Here is a 17,039-nt window from a genome sequence, read left to right as displayed (position 1 = left end):
TGAAGGCATCCTTTGCCTTTATTAAACAAAAGATGAAGGTGCACTATTCAGAATATTTCAGGGCTCTAGGAATGTGTTCTCTACACTGGCTTATGTGTCTTTATGTCTTAGTCCACTTTTAAAAGAACAAGACTTATGATATTCAACATTTTTATGCCTCTGTGCCAGCTAAATTATATTATATTGTGTGTGTATCCTCTGTGTCATAGAGCTCCATTGTTGTCCAAAAACTATTAAAAACACATCAATGAGCCACACCGTTGCACTGGGTGACAAGTTCTTTCATTATACAACATAAACAATCCCACACACACCACCCTGCCGCCAAATAGTCCCAAATAAATACACTATGTACTTCTGTTTTAGGAACATTTGTTAAAAACTACAGCGACCAGTTGTTTTTGAAAATTACTGAGCCTTTTTTTAAAATTAAACTATAATTCTAACCTGTTTTGAAAGATTTAGGTTTTCAGTAGTAGTGACAGCTGGATAATATGGAAAATTCCATCACAGGTAGGAACCAGTCGGCTTGGGACTGAGAGCCACAGACATATTATAGATTATATTAAAACCTATATTTTATCATTGGATCAGTCTCACTGATGGCATTAATGTGAATGCAGCATTTTAATGTAATGGGTCCATTTTATTTATATATATGGACTGTAAGATTAATGTGTAGTAATTCCTCTTATTTTAATAAAGTTGATCATATGTTTTGTTTGAAAATGTATAATATAATGGAATATAACTAGTATCAATAGCTGTCTATAAAGTAAAAAAAGCAATATTCACCTTTGAAATGCAGCACTGAGCCTGATTGTGCTTTGAAAATAAACATCTATTTATATGCCTCTTATTTTTTAATAAAAGTGTTATTTTTCCCTGTATTGTGTGGAAAATGAATTTGACAGTGCTGATCATCAGAGCTCTTTGAACGCTGATGCATGCAGTTAATTGTGTTTGAACTTGAAATAACTCTTTATAACTTTATAATTGAGCTCCACTTACCTCAAAGCTAAACGTCTTTCCATTATTCTGTCCACCCCTCATATATAACACTGTAGATCCTCCTTTGACATGGTTCTGTATTAACTGTAAGTCAGGGATCATGTATTGCTCCCCCAGTCTCCACCCGTCTCCACTCTCTTCTTCACTCTAATGAAAATTTAATGAGTTTCAGTGAAATGAAGTCTCATTACAGGGTGCAGTATGATACTATCGTAGCTATTAAACCAGCCACTGTAATCACTCATCAGCTCCAACAAAGTAATCATTACTCATTTACACTCTATTCATATCTGTTTCCTTTATCTTGTGCACTCATCTGTGTCTTCCTCTGTACGGATCACAATCACTCTTTCTCTCCTTCCATTATTGATGCACTTCCTCATCCCCATGTTCATCTCACACCAGGCTTCTTCTTCCTGTCATCTGTCTTCTCCTTTTGGTTTATGTTCATATTATCCTTTCTCTGTGTGTGTGTGTGTGTGTGTGTAGAACTATAAGGAGCTGGAGCTGCTGAGGCTGGTTTATTATGGCGGAGTGCAGCACGAGATCAGGAAGGAGGTTTGGCCCTTCTTGTTGGGACACTACAAGTTCGGCATGGGCAAAAAGGATATGAGCCAGGTACCACACACACACACACACACACACACACACACATACACACACACACACACACACACTCTTAACCACTGTGATATCTTTTTGATTTTCCTGTGAAGATTGATGCAAAGATCAGCGAGCGCTACCAGCAGGTGATGCGGGAGTGGAAGGCCTGCGAGGTGATCGTCAAGCAGAGGGAGAAGGAGATGCAGTCGGCCATCTTTGCCAAGCTCTCATCTGGCAGCAGCATCGACAGTCACGTCCTGCGACTGGTTCACAGAGACTCCACACTCAGCAACGAGGTGAGGAAGCTCAGCATAATATAACATCCATCCAACATCCATCTAACTCCCCATTAGACTGAGCAATATAGAATATTTGTCATAGTGTCCTGATTTTGACTGATACACTCAAAATCAATAAAACTGACAGTGCTCTAATCAACATCAAGATGGATGTTAATTGGATGTAATTGTTTCCTTTTTATAAACATTTGCACATTTCATCGTTCCAAAAGCAATGCACATTTCTTTGTTTGATATCTTTCCTAATTCCACACTGCGCCGTACATTTCAGCAATGGGAACAAAACCAATAACCAGCATTACATCAGTACAACTTGTACATCAAAACCACTTTACTTGTGATGAGGAGAACTACTCACCCGTGAAAACTGTTGTAAAATGTCTCCTGTAGCTCTGGAGTTTTGTCAAGTCTGAGAAAATAACCCTGTCATAGTGATGTCACCAAGGTTATCTTAGATTGGGCTTGGAGATGTAAAATTACCACAAACCCTGCGTTACAAACAGGAGGTGTGGAGTTTGAACAACCAAGGCATTTATCTGGCACGGAGGGTCTAATGAAAACATCCTACTAGTTGCATTATGGGAATTGTAGGATTCAGTGTTTTTGCAGCTTGACCCTTGCTAGGGACTAAGGACATCTTGTCACAATATGTCTGCCTTCGCTGCATTGATTCTTAAACATCTCACATATATTTTGCAGGGTGTATCATGCTAATGCTACATTCTCATCAAAAGATTGTCACTCTTTCAATAAAAGTCCAACAAACAAAATAACATAAATCCACCAATCTAACATTCCTAAAAGTCACACTGTCTTTTAGAGAACTAATGCTGTTAGCTTTTCATTAACGCACAGTTCATTAAGGACCCAGTAACTCTCTTAGCAACATCAGCATATGGGTGATACTGCTCTTTCAACTTTAACTTTAACCAGATTCAACAAAAAAATAATTTGGACAACTTCAAACAGGTTTATGTACAGACACTCACAAATGAATGAAGAATAAGTTATAGCAGAGGGTAACATGGAGGAATAAGAAGACAGAAGTCAAAGCTCATGATTTCAGTGTTGTTCATACAGTACCAATCAAAAGTTTGGACTTTTTCATACAAGTGAATGAGAAGGTATGTCCAAACATTTGACTGGTCCTGTATATGTCATCAGTTTATCTATGATTTTGTCATCCTGTTTTTCCATTCTGTAATTTGCTTTTTTGGTCTATTCTGTACACACATCTGTTTCTTGTCTGTCTGTCCTAGAAAAGGGATCCCTCCTCTGTTGCTCCTCCAGAGGTTTCTTCCATTTTATTCCCTGTGAAATGTTTTTTAGGGGGAAAGCTTTTCCTTATTTGAATCGAAGGTCTAAGGACAGAGGTTGCTGTATGCTGTACAGATTTTAAAGCCCCTTGAGGCAAAATTGTGATTTGTGATATTGGGCCATACAAATAAAAATGATTTGTCTTCACACTGGTGAAATAATAAACTATATGATTTATGATCACACACCTGCATCACTGCCCTCACTGTGCATTCTTCTTCAGGTGTTCATGTCAGTGGATGAGCCGGACGCTGGGAGCCAGGAGACCCCCAGTGGAGAGGACAGTACTCCCACCATGACCACCATGGTCCCCTCTGCAGCCCTCCCCCAAGAGGAGCGCCCTCTGGTGGAGTTTGACTCCCCCGACTCTGGGCTGCCCTCCTCCAGAAACTACTCAGTGACCTCTGCTCATTCCCAGATCCTGTCAAGCATAGATGACGGTCAGAGCACAGAGGAGGAAGGGGGGATCGGGGAGGAGGGCAGGACTCCGGGTGTGCTGGGGGGGCGTCAGGACTCTCTGACTGAGGACAGACTGTGCAGTCAGCTGGACAAGCTGGTGACCAATGGAGCAGCTGCTGAGGGGGTTTCACCTTCACTCTCCTCATATACGGTACATATGTGCATAAGTCTGCCACAAGAGAGGAAAACATGATCCCTGCTAGCAGTAATGTTCATCATACTCCACACTATGAAAGTATCTGACAGAATCAATGACATGCTAATGATATTACACTGGAACTTCAACTGTAAAGTTTGCCCAACAGGTGGCAGAGGAAAACAGATCAAGGGGCCATTAAAATCATAAGGGATTATCTGCTATCTGGGGTCAAAGCTGACATTCTGTCCTGGTGATGCAAGAGAGAGAAAGACCTCACTAGTGTCAAAACAAATATTTCCTTTTTGCAGATCGAGCTGTTGGACACAGTCGCCCTCAACCTCCACAGGATAGACAAAGACGTGCAGCGCTGTGACCGCAACTATTATTACTTCACCACAGCCAACCTGGAGAAGCTACGCAACATCATGTGCAGGTAGAGAAGAATTGAGATCCTTTACTTAAGTACCAGAAGTACGTACTATGCAGAAACAGATGCATTAATGTGCATGAAGCATTTTACTGTTGTAGTTGGTCAAGGTAGAGCTAAGTTTAGCTACTTAGTAGGAAGTATTAATTTTATCTCTAACAATGTAGTGCATTTTAAAAGTTTATCATGTTTCATGTGTAAAATATTAATCTGTAAAGTAACTGAAGCTTTGAGAAAAATGTAGTGCGGTAAAAATTACATGTCCCTCTGAAATGTTCTCAGTTACATTCCACCATAGGGAGACACACATATACACAGAGTGCAACATGTACATTCGATCTGTTTGGTTGAGTGTTGCTTGATTGCTGTCTGGTCAGGCTCTTGTTTATCTTTGCATGTCTTCCTCTTGCCTGCAGCTATGTGTGGGAACATTTAGAGATGGGCTACGTTCAGGGCATGTGTGACCTGCTCGCTCCCCTCATGGTCATCCTGGATGATGGTAAGAATGAGGAATTATCACATGCTGTATTTTTCTGTGACTGTCATTACTAATATTATAGATGAAAAGCGGTGTAGTGTATGGAACCGTATTGCATTCACTTGAGAAAAAAAAATTGCCCTGTTTTTCTGAATTAATTAGATAATTATCTTGGAAATTCAGAGAAAAGTTTTCATGGAAAAAAAAATCTGCTCCGTTTTTCTGACTTAACGAGATACCTCTAAATGCTGACGCCGGTAATGCCGCCGTCTGAATTTCGTTGCACCTAAAGTAGTGTAATTATGGTAACGATGGCCTCTGAGCGAGGCGATGGTCCTAAAATATACATATACACGTTTTCGTTCATGTTCTTTCTGTGCTCTTTTATGAACATAATTGTACTTTTTTCTCATGTTTGACCTGTTGTAAGTTTTATTTTGCTAGTGGGTTATCAGATGAATCCTAACGATTGCTGGTCCAGATGTTCTCTTTGACAGTTTTAAAGTCAAGTCATCCTGCTCTGCTTGTTTGTTGAAATTGCAAACTAAAATAACCTCTCAGCTCTGTAGGCTGTCTGCTGTATTTGTTTCATCTATTTTTGGGCTTTGATGAAACATTATTGCCTGTCCTGAGGTGCCTGTGCAAAGTCGACAAACTAATAACAAAACCATCTATATTACTTAAAGACACGAACATCCCCCAATGTTTCAAACCAAACCCAAAATAAAACTGGATTAAACTTAACAGACGGGACATGATTGCTTCAAGCTCTCAAGTAGGAATGAGAGCTTCTCTTGGGATTTTGAGGTATCTCGTTAATTCAGAAAAACAGAGCAGATTTTTTTTATTTTTTTCATGAAAACCTTTCTCAGAATTTCCAACATAATTATCTTGTTAATTCAGAAAAACAGGGCAAATGTTTTTCTCACATGAATGCATTACACTTCCGCACAAGTGAAGTTGAAAATGAAAACTACTGAAAATGACATTTCTGAAAACATAATTGGACAGAGTCAAAGTCTTTGTTAGAGGTGAAAGAGACAAGCAACAGCTTTACTTTGTTCACAGCACTGTCCTGGCTCCATGACCCTATGTTCTCCCTTTGTGTGTGTGTGTGTGTGTGTGTGTGTGTGTGTGTGTGTGTGTTTCAGAGAGCCTGGCGTACAGCTGTTTCACTCAACTAATGAAGAGGATGAGTCAGAACTTCCCTAATGGTGGAGCCATGGACACACACTTTGCCAACATGAGGTCACTGATCCAGGTGATGGATAACTCTGATTTTGTGGGTGCGCGTGTGTGCGTGTGTGTGTGTGTATGTCAGTTGTACTGATAGCGTTGACTCTCTCTGTCACTGATTTCAGATCCTAGACTCTGAGCTGTTTGAACTGATGCAGCAAAACGGAGATTACACTCACTTCTACTTCTGTTACCGCTGGTTCCTGTTGGACTTCAAGAGAGGTGAAAAACACATCCTTTACTCTCACTGACTCATCTGCTTTAAAGCTGCATGAAAGAGTAACTTAACAGCAGGCCGAAAGGCAGAGTCTCACTGTCCTCTCTGAAAGTTTCACCTCTGATCACAGCCAGCATCACTGATGGGTGTAGTCAGAAGTGTGCCTTGTTGCACCTGTAACGACACCCAACAGTGATGTCACAGTGTACTGGAGTACACCTGTATCTCACTGCAACAAGGTGAGAAGTTCAATAGATGGAAGTCATCAAAAATAAGATCTTCACAACAACTTACTGAGTTAAAAAAATCACTTAAACAAAGTTTTAAATAACTTCATCACCAAATAGATGTGCATACAGGATGTCCACTACAGCAGATACACTTCCTGGTAGCAGTACCTCCAGCTTTGGCATGTGGTCTAACAAACAAAATAGGCAGTGTTTATGTATTCCAAATTAAGATAATAATGGACCTGATGTGACCCAAACTGTCTCAGTCAACATACTATACCTCCATGTAAGGTGAACCATTCCACAGCCTTGAGTCAGAAGATGTAAAACCATAGTAACATGATGTCTTAATGCCTTTAAAGAAGAACAATGAACAGTACATGCTGTACCGAGTGCTCATGATGTTCCATATCTGACCTCTTTAAGACTTTTGAAATGTCTCTCTGATGTAGCTCATGATCCTCTTAGCTGCATCCTATCTGAAATATCTAAGCAGTAATGTCTTAAATGGTTAAAAGTGCAGTCAGGTCTCTACTGTCCATTTGCATAAAACAGTCATTATACAGAATTCAGGGTTTCTATAAAATGCTGTGTGTGTGTGTGTGTGCAGAGCTCCTGTATGAGGATGTGTTTGCGGTGTGGGAGGTGATCTGGGTGGCTCCCAGGATTTCCTCGCAGCACTTCGTCCTCTTCCTGGCCTTGGCCTTGGTCACTGTGTACCGCGAGATCATCATGGACAACAACATGGACTTTACTGACATCATCAAGTTCTTCAACGGTGAGACACACACACATATACACACAATCCATTTTTTGTGGATTTCTTTGAATTTCTCACTATCCTGTCCTGACTGCCATCAGTGGTCAACAGTTTGTTGTGATCAGTGATGTAGTGCAGTGTGTGTGATGATGTAATAACAGATCTACTAAATTGTAGTTTCAAGAGAGGAGCAGAGGAGGGACACTTGGGTAAAATCTTCTATCAGTTACTTAAGGAACAACATTGGAATGTGTGTTCTTGTCTAATCCAATGTATTAAATATCTGATAATCAAGATAACCATCATATTGATATTTCTTGAGATAAGTAATAGACATACTGAAGGAGGTTCAAGTGTTGCTGATTTATGTGAGAGAAGCAGACAGTTTTTGACCAGCTTCTCTTTATGCATATGTTTATTTGTAATAAAACTAATTTTATAATGACCTGACAAGCACTTTGTTTGAAGCATACTGACACCTTTGTGCCTCTGCTCCCTTTTCAGTAGGGGTGCAATGGATCACTTTGTTTTCCATATATTCTGTAAAACACTTACAGCATGGAACTTTTGCCCATGGTCTTAAATGAAAACAACATTCAAGATGTCCAATGGTTAAATAAAATCTTAAAATATATCAAATATTCAATGCTCAATTGTTAAATTAAATTGCAATATGAGGCATGACACCTTCCTCTTTTAAACATGGTAGTGAATGACACAACAGACTGTGTAGCCAAGTAGGACATGTTCCTGAATCAACATCCAACGTTGTGTTTCTAGACCAACACTGCGATCAACCAATCACAGCCCTCTGACATCATCAGTGTGCTGCTCCTGTGCTTCTTCTAAAATTCCTTTGTACTTCTTCAGAGGTATGCTAAGTTTTCCAAATTCAATTATAAATTGAACAAACTCCTCAGTAAAACTGAACAAAATCCTTACCTGCATGTCTTTGCATCATTAATATTTAATCATAGTTAATATGATTATATATACTAATATATAAGATAATATATAGTCTAAATGATTAAATGTAGGCCTATAGCATAGGTGAATTTTGTGTGACCACCTAAGATCAACACATTCTCTCCATTTTTGGAAAGCCTTGTCTTACATCTCACATCATAATGCCTCAAATTGAAATTTATTTAATTGACTTCCATGCTTTTGTGTCTGGATCAACACTAACACTGCAATCCTGCAAAAAAATGTTTTGAATGGGCTATAAAAAAAAGGAGGTAAAATATGTTCATCACAGGTCTATAGGGTAGGATAAGTCTGGTGTATTTTTTATTATTTAAATATTTTTTTGTTATTGTCAGTATGAACTATAAGAAAAGAGCAGAAATTAGTTTCTCTTATGAATAAGTATGGTTCAACTAGCCACCACCAAAATTAGATTTGACCAAAGCAAAATTAGGGCTTTTATATCATCTTTACCCTTTAATGTTACCAAACACTGTTCTAGCTTATTGGCAAGCTGAATAGCCTGCCTAGTCAGCAAGCTAACTCACTAACCTTGCAGTTGCTCATATAGCTACAGCTCTAGGTAGGTATGAGACTATAATGATTCAATATTAATGACTTAAAGACATGCAGTCTGTACTAACTTCAATTTGGAAAACTTAGCATACCTGTGAAGAAGTACAAAGGAATTTTAAAAGAAGCACAGGAGCAGCACATTGATGATGTCAGAGGGCTGTGATTGGTTGATTGCAATGTTGGATGTTGATCCAGGAACATGTCCTACTTGGCTAAATCACGTTGTGCGTGTGGCACATCATCAAAACTTGATGATAACTTACAAACTTGAACACACATCTTGTCCTTCTTAGTTTGTTGAACGAGCCACCAAACAAACATTCATAGCAGCTAGATAGCTAATTAGCTGCTCAGCTGCAGCACATTAAACAGCATGTTAACATACCTGTAGATTTCACTTCCGACCCGTTAGATACTGGTTTGGTTGTTGCTCTTCAAAATCCCTGTTACCAACGTGCTGTCTGTCCATGACTTGTACTTACAACAGTTTGTTTACGTTGTCTTAAATGAGACATTCAATTTTGCGATTAATCCGCGATTCACATGTGTGCCGAACCGTGGGGGACGATCTGTACGGATCACGGATCAACTATGATCTGTTGCACCACTACTTTTCAGGTTTTTATACTTGTTTTCTGCTCCTTGTTTGATTGCATTTATCTGCTAAAGTCATTGTCTGTGTGTACCTGTTAACCTGTTGATGCAGATTATGTGTAAACTGTAGTGTGTATGTATGTCTCTGTAGCTGTGAGGAACCTGCTGCCTCTCTAACAGTGTGTCTGATCCACAGAGATGGCCGAGCGTCACGATGTCCAGCACATCCTGAAGATAGCACGTGAACTGGTGCACAAAGTCCAGTCTCTGATGGACAACAAGTGACCATAAAAGAGGAGGAGGAGGAGGAATGGAAGGATGCAGAGGGAGAGAGTGTCCCACCCTACAGGACACTCAGCTCCTCCTCTCATCCCTCACAGGGTGTTTCTAGGCCTCCATCCAACCAGAGCAGGTCCAGGGGGGTCCAGGTCTCCTCCCTGCCCAGATGAGGACTCTGGGAGTGGGGCAGAAGTGCTGCAAGGGCGGCCTGGCTCTGGAGCTCAGCCTCGATCTGTTTACATTTCCCTTCACATGGAATGCCCATGGTGTCCGTTCAGACATGTGGATTTGTCTGCATGCTTGTGAGTTTGACCACACTGTGAACGCATTCTTAAGTCTCCCCAGTCCTCCAGAGCTTGTGTGCGTGCATGAAAACACACATACACACACACACACATACACTCCAAAACAACATTGGCTCTATCAGTACACCAGTTTTGTAGAGTCTCGCCCCTTTTCTTGCCCTCTGAAACCAAACATGTTGGATGCCTGTCAGTGGAGGAGTACTGTAGGAAGGCTGAAGCATTCCAGTGGAGGCCACTAGAGTGGAGATTTACACACAACATAGTGAGAGGAGCAGAAGACTTAGCCACGAAGAAGTTTTCATTAGTGACCAAATGGACTGTGCCAACTACCTTTTCACGAGTGTTTTCTACAACAAGCATGTATGTTTTTACCCCTCAGTCCACATTCTTTTCTTTTTGTCCAAGTCTTCATTATCACACAAAGGTTGCCTTTATCAGTAACAGCCCAAGGTACTTTGTTGCACTTTTTGCAAGGGTTTCCTTCATGGTGTCTGTGAAGGCCTTCAGCTGTGTGGGTGGAGGCTGGAGGCACCACAGGAGGGCCAAACTGTTGAGAAAGTCCGGATGAATTGCAGCCAACTTTTCAGTGCATGTTAGTCAGCGGTTTGGCATGTTTAATCCTCGTTCCGAGACAGCGGGAGAAAAGCAGCAGCAGAGCACAACACTAGAGACAAAAGCACACACACAAAACACAAAACTACCATTGTGGACACTGAGGTCATGTCCTCTGTAATATTACAGTGAGTTTGGGGCGTTTAATGACCTGAGGAAGAGTTTACATTCTATGATTACACACATATTACACATGTTAGCTTTTTAAGTATTTGAAGTATTACTTATTCTGGTATTTTTAGGATAAATATATTAAAACTGGGCTATTTTTGCCAAAAATAAATTAAAGTGAATGGATTTAATGTGTGGCAGTGTGAACACAGCTTTAAAAAAAAAACTTCTTGAATTTCTTAGCTGGGTAAATTGCACTGGGGAATAATTAAAATCCTGGCTATGGGCTTGATCCAGTTAGCTTCTACAATATCATCACAGCTTTTAGAGGACATGAAGCAGATAAACACAGTGTCAGTCACTGCTTCATGTCCTCTTAAACTTTTGAAAAAGGGACACGTTTGAAAAGATGAAACTGTCCAGTTAATGAAGTGTTAGATTCAAAGCTGGTTAGAAGAACAGGCTGAGACAAAGTGGGTATAAGAAAATGAAAAATCCAACACTTGATCATAAAATAACTTCTAGAATGGAAAGAAAGCAACAGGTTGATGATATTTACTTGTGTCTGAAGGTGGAGTTTTCAATAAAGGATAAGGCTGGGGTTATTCTAAAGTTTTCTTATTATCAACAAATTCCATGAAAAGACCAAATGCAACAATATGCAAGTCCATCTCTCAATACATCCTGACTGGTTCCTATGGAGGGCTTAAATCTTTAAAGCTGCACCACTGAATCTATTTTATATATAAAGAGTGAATTAAATGACTGTGTGTAATGTGAGAGGAGTTGGAGAGAATTATCACCAACTCTGCAGTTCCCCTCAGCTCTACAGTTTATCAGCTCATTGTTTTGGTTTTCCGGCCCACAGCTTTACTGGTTTAATTCAGTCTCACAGCTCTCATCAGTGTCATTTCCAGCAGCAGCAGGCAGCTGTTTTCAGTGAAAAAGCTCTGATAAATATTGTTTAGTTTTTAACAAAGGTTCAGTAATTTCCTAACACAGCTGGTCACTGTAGTTTTTAGTAAACATTACTCAAACAGGAGGAAATGGTGCATTTGTTGGCGCCTGTTTTCTGCAGATGAATCCACATTTGGTGCTCTAGAGAGTATTTCTGGCAGCGGGATGGTTTGTATAGGATTGTGTGCGTTGAATAATGAAGGAACATGTCACCCAGTGCAACAGTGTGGCTCACTAATGTGTTTTATAGTTTTTGGACAACAGTGGAGCTCTTTGGCACAGAGGTATAAGATATTCACAGATAATAATTGTTAACAGGATGAATTCATTGTTGGTTTTGGTCTTTTCATGGGATTTTTTGACAATTAGAAAAATATACTACATCACCTGCTCTATGCTTTAAATGAATCCATGTTTTCACTTTGGAATTGGAGTTAAACATGCACACTGTTGTGAAGGCTCGTTGAAGACCGTTCAACAGGAAAAGTGGCTGCAATTGTCCGTGTGGAACCTGATTCTCCTGCCTCAAGTCCAGCCTCTGAAAATAAAACATCTGTCTGACTGGGTTGGTTGAAATAACAGATTTATGATCCCAGGTTTTTAAAAACCACCTGAGGTAAAGCTGCATTTAATGCCAAACTAAAGCCAGTGTTCAGTGAATCAGTATTAGGTTTCCTTTCGGCTCCACAGTAACAGCACAGAGTACATTCATGTTTGTATCTGAGGGGAACTGGGGAAATTTTTGATACTGTTTCCAATACCCCTGATTAGTGTGACCCTTTATCTCCACCCTCCTTGTCTCCCAAAAATGTCCAATACGGCTGCATATGATTGGTCATCCAGCACGGACCTGCACCTGTGATTCAAGTGCCAAGAGTCTTCCCCAATCCTCAAGTGTACTGTAGTCATCGGGCTCTTTGATTCGCTAGTTTGACCCCAGAAACGGGCGGTGGTGTGGATGTACGCGGAACCTCACTACGGCCTCTCCCCCCTCCCACCCTGCCAACACGTTGACTGAGGAGGGTCGGGGGGGAAACTGAGGCCTGTAGCAGAGCTTTTTCTTCCAATCAGGACATTGTGTACCAAAGCCTTGAAACAGCCCCCTCTGTGGCATGACGACAATGTGCAATTTCATACTGCATCTTGAAGACTGACTGTTTACTATGTGTGTAAAATATTTTTGAAAATCGTGATATTGGATTCTTTAACTACTGTGCAATTTCTGTCGTTTGAGAAACCCATCAAAGTCTATATTGCTGTAAATATGAACCGAAAGCCCAATATTTCTATGAAGACAGTCAGAACATATATATATATATATATATATAACTTATTTTGAAATCTATTTTTTATGTTGGTTTTAGCAGCACTAGTTGGAGGTGTATACTGTGCAGAAATGCAGAATGTGTGCAGACTATGTTACACGTTGACTGTTAAGTGTTCTTTCTCAATGTTGTGCACTGACTTCAAGATTTCTATTTATTTAGAGAGCCAATGATTGCATTGCTAAATATGTATTGGTAAGGATGTATCATTTGCCTTGAATGTAATGTATTATTAAATAAGAGGTTGTTCATTACTGTGCTTGCTCTCTTTGTTTTTAGACTTTTGATGCTCTAGAGAGGAAGATGTTCTATGGCTTTTAATACATCATATGATTGAAACTTGGGAGTTTCTCAGTGTTTAGAATAGTTCTTCTACTGAGTTCAAAGCATCTCTAATCAATATACCATATACTGTATATCTATGAATAGGTCAATGGTGGCCCACAGCTTATTTTTTCCCCAGGACCCCCAGTGGTTTGGTTTGGTTGGTTCGGTCATAAAACAACCCACACATAATACACTTGTCCACATTCACCAGGAAAACTAACAATCTGTAAACAGCACATAAAACAAACAAGTGGGTAACACTTTATTTTACAGGTCTCTTAACTGTATTGTAATTTCCTGGAAATTTTTGGAGTAATTTGCAGGAATTTAACATTTTTAGGACATTTTACAGAAAGGTTGTGCAATGTGGTATGTAAGAAAAAACAAAAAAGTGTTAAATTGGTTTAATTGGTAAATTCCACTTGTAATATTTGGGTTCATAAGTAGTAGTTCATTTGCAAAAATTCTTAAAGAATTAGATTCGATACATCAGCATATTAGGATGTTTCTTATAGTGTTTTTAAAGAGTAACTTCACACCCAAATTCTGCTAGCCCCCTCCATCCCAGCATATTTAAGTATGTTGTAGGTAGCCATTAGCATGTTAACATTCTTTTTTTATATAAATTTCATGAAGTCCCAAACAGTTGTCAACATTGGCCTTGCAAGGCTCTGGGCTGATTTAAAACAGTAGATGGCGTGTTGAGCCATTTTCAACCCATGAAACGCTGATTTTTATAAATTTGGTGTCGATGTCAATATTAACACCAGCATTGATATGTTTCATCACAGTACATCATTTCATTTAGAGCTCAAAAAACATGTTTAACTGTGCAGTACCTCTTGAATATTTGTACCGTTATATATTTGTCCCGTGAGCAAGATTATTGATCAGTTTGATTAATTATGATGTGTTGTGTTGTGTTGTGTTGTGTTGTGGCGACGTTAAAATCTGTTAAAGTGCAGTGAAGTGTTTCTCTTCCACTAGAATTGCAGGAATATAATTCGCAGTGCATGAACCCTGTTTAATGTTAGATTTTTCAGGCACATACACCAATCATTCGCCAGAGGAGATGAATGTGATGTGTGTGTGTCTGAGGTTTGTATGATTAGTTTAGTTTAGTTTAGTTTAGTTTAGTTTAGTTCAGTTTAGTTTAGTTTAGTAGTAGTTTATATATTCAGCGTTGACGCTGTCAGTGACACCAGTTTGACTCAGAGTGACTCCCTCATAGTAAACGTGTAAAGCTCATATTTGCCTAGTAGGTGATTCTTAATGAACCTGATGAATTAAAAAGCAGAATCACTATTATTAAAAGGTGATGTATAGACAGTACGGTCTGTTAACATCAGTCAAAACTTACAAAAAAGCCACTGGGAGACATACCCTAAGCCCAACAGGAAGTCAGCCATATTAAGTTTTTTTGCAAATTAAGAATATAAATCTAAATATGTTGAGTGGGTACTTACCAACTAAACACTTAACACTTTTTTCCATTTTTAAAATAATTTGTACCTAATTGCACCACACTCTCTGTAAAATGTCCTAAAAATGAGCTGTTCAAGAAACAATCTCGAGGATCTCTTTCGCTCTTTCTCTTTGGCAGCACCTATGGGGATAAGCGGTAATTGCAGATGTGTTTTTAGAATGACTGTATGGCATAATTTGGGCCATGTAGCCTGCTGGCATCAATCAAGCAAAGTAACTTAATAAGTATCAGTTGCATCACAAAGAAACAATGTTTATATCATACATGACACACGTCTTCTTAAATACTGTACTGTATTTTATACCTGAATGGTTTAATTCTATGATGAAAGCATCCATAGACCAGCCAGTGTTTCACATAGGTTTCAGTTTGGACCATTTTGAGTTTGTTTGCTGCTTATTTATGTACCCAGACACAAATAATCAAATCAATACACAACACTAGGCCAGCATCGGCTGACACACACATGCATTGGTCTTTAAGGGGGTAAGCTCAACAATGGCAATGACAGAAAATACTGTATGTAAGAATCTATCATGCTAATATGTAGTTTGACACACAAAAATAAACACTGAAAACTAAGAATATTTTTGTCTGTGAAAGAATGGTTAAGAGTCTAATTAATTAGGACTGTTGCTGCTGCAGCTGATAATGCAGTCGATGCAACAAACAAAACAATTAAACAAAGTGGTCAGATATGAAGGTAAATGCCAAGAAGCACATTGCTGCATATTGTCAGTGTATGGACTAGTGGAGGCACGGCTGACATCATCCTGCCACATCCTGACATCATCCTGCCACATCCTGACATCACCTTGATATCATCCTGCCACATCCTGACATCATCCTGGCGTCATTCTGCCACATCCTGACATCATCCTGCCATATCATGACATCATCCTGCCACATCCTGATATCATCCTGACATCACTTTGACATCATCCTGGCGTCATCCTGCCACATCCTGACATCATCCTGAAATCATCCTGCCACATCCTGCCATATCATGACATCATCCTGCCACATCCTGATATCATCCTGCCCCATCCTTACATCACTTTTATATCATCCTGCCACATCCTGCCACATCCTGACATCATCCTGCCACATCCTGCCATATCATGACATCATCCTGCCACATCCTGACATCATCCTGCCACATCCTGCCATATTATGACATCATCCTGCCACATCCAGACATCATCCTGCCACATCCTGACATCATCCTGAAATCATCCTGCCACATCCTGCCATATCATGACATCATCCTGCCACATCCTGACATCATCCTGCCACATCCTGCCATATCATGACATCATCCTGCCACATCCTGACATCATCCTGAAATCATCCTGCCACATCCTGACATATCATGACATCATTCTACCACATCCTGATATCATCCTGCCCCACCCTGACATCACTTTGATATCATCCTGCCACATCTTGACACATCCTGACCATCATATTGACACATCCTGACATCATCCTGCCACATCCTGACATCATTCTGCCACATCCTGACATCATTCTGCCACATCCTGCCATATCATGACATCATCCTGCCATATCCTGCCACATCATGACATCATCCTGCCACATCCAGACATCATCCTGCCACATCCTGACATCATTATGGCATTTCAGCAGCTGTGCTGCTCCACAACTGATCTCTAGTATAAACACCATACAGCCCAGCCCTCTCCTCTGCGCTCTGGGGTTGAGAATGTGATAGTGAGACAGGACATGGTTTCATTAATAGTTCTATAATAAATCACAGATGTAATTGATTCAGATATGAGTTGGCTTATATCTTTTAAAATTGAAAGGCGCTTATGGAATAGTTATGGCTCACTACGAGCAGTAACACTGCTGGTTTGAATGTTTATGATAAAGTGGATCTATAATTAACGTTTGATATTACATGAAATGAAATGTGTGAGAGGAATCATTATACAACCTGACTTCAGTTCACCACCTCACCATCTGCATCGCCAGTTTCGTACGCATGGCTCAGAGTTTACGTACAGGTGCGCACATTCTATCGTCAGCTGTTTTTATAAAATCCAACTTTTTCGTGGGAAGTGACGTACATATCTTTCAAACCCCGTTTTGTGCGTACGCAACGGTGTATAAATGAGGCCCCACAGCCTCCACAAGGGGGCGCCGGAGAGCTGAAGGTGAGGCAAACACAGCTGCTGTGTGAGGTGAAGGAGAGTCAAAAATCCCTCTCGGAGTTATAACAGCTCTTTAATTATAACTCAAGCGGCAACCTCCGGGGCTGAAAAGTGGAGCCAATGCGGAAGTGCCAAAAACCTGCATTCT

General features: G+C 40.0%; 1 protein-coding gene across 6 annotated transcripts in view; it reads left to right on the top strand.

Annotated features, from left to right (window-relative positions):
* The window catches only part of sgsm2 (small G protein signaling modulator 2), a 96,941-nt gene extending 83,786 nt beyond the window's left edge, over nucleotides 1-13,155 (top strand). For 5 of the 6 annotated variants that reach the window (XM_042415251.1, XM_042415256.1, XM_042415254.1 and 2 more), the window contains 9 exons: nucleotides 1,501-1,629; nucleotides 1,728-1,910; nucleotides 3,454-3,840; nucleotides 4,137-4,261; nucleotides 4,672-4,754; nucleotides 5,885-5,994; nucleotides 6,095-6,191; nucleotides 7,027-7,194; nucleotides 9,509-11,405. In XM_042415251.1, the coding sequence (XP_042271185.1) occupies nucleotides 1,501-1,629; nucleotides 1,728-1,910; nucleotides 3,454-3,840; nucleotides 4,137-4,261; nucleotides 4,672-4,754; nucleotides 5,885-5,994; nucleotides 6,095-6,191; nucleotides 7,027-7,194; nucleotides 9,509-9,597 (1,371 nt within the window). In that variant the 3' untranslated portion in view covers nucleotides 9,598-11,405. Of the gene's footprint in view, nucleotides 1-1,500; nucleotides 1,630-1,727; nucleotides 1,911-3,453; nucleotides 3,841-4,136; nucleotides 4,262-4,671; nucleotides 4,755-5,884; nucleotides 5,995-6,094; nucleotides 6,192-7,026; nucleotides 7,195-9,508; nucleotides 11,406-12,419 lie in introns of those variants that run through there. The other variant, XR_006096698.1, reaches the window with a different exon arrangement.
* The last annotated feature ends 3,884 nt before the right edge of the window (nucleotides 13,156-17,039 follow it).

The sequence above is a fragment of the Thunnus maccoyii genome, chromosome 6 (genome assembly GCF_910596095.1).
Source record: "Thunnus maccoyii chromosome 6, fThuMac1.1, whole genome shotgun sequence".
Classification (NCBI taxonomy): domain Eukaryota; kingdom Metazoa; phylum Chordata; class Actinopteri; order Scombriformes; family Scombridae; genus Thunnus; species Thunnus maccoyii.
Note: the sequence above shows the minus strand (reverse complement) of the source record. Positions and strands in the feature narration are given on the sequence as shown.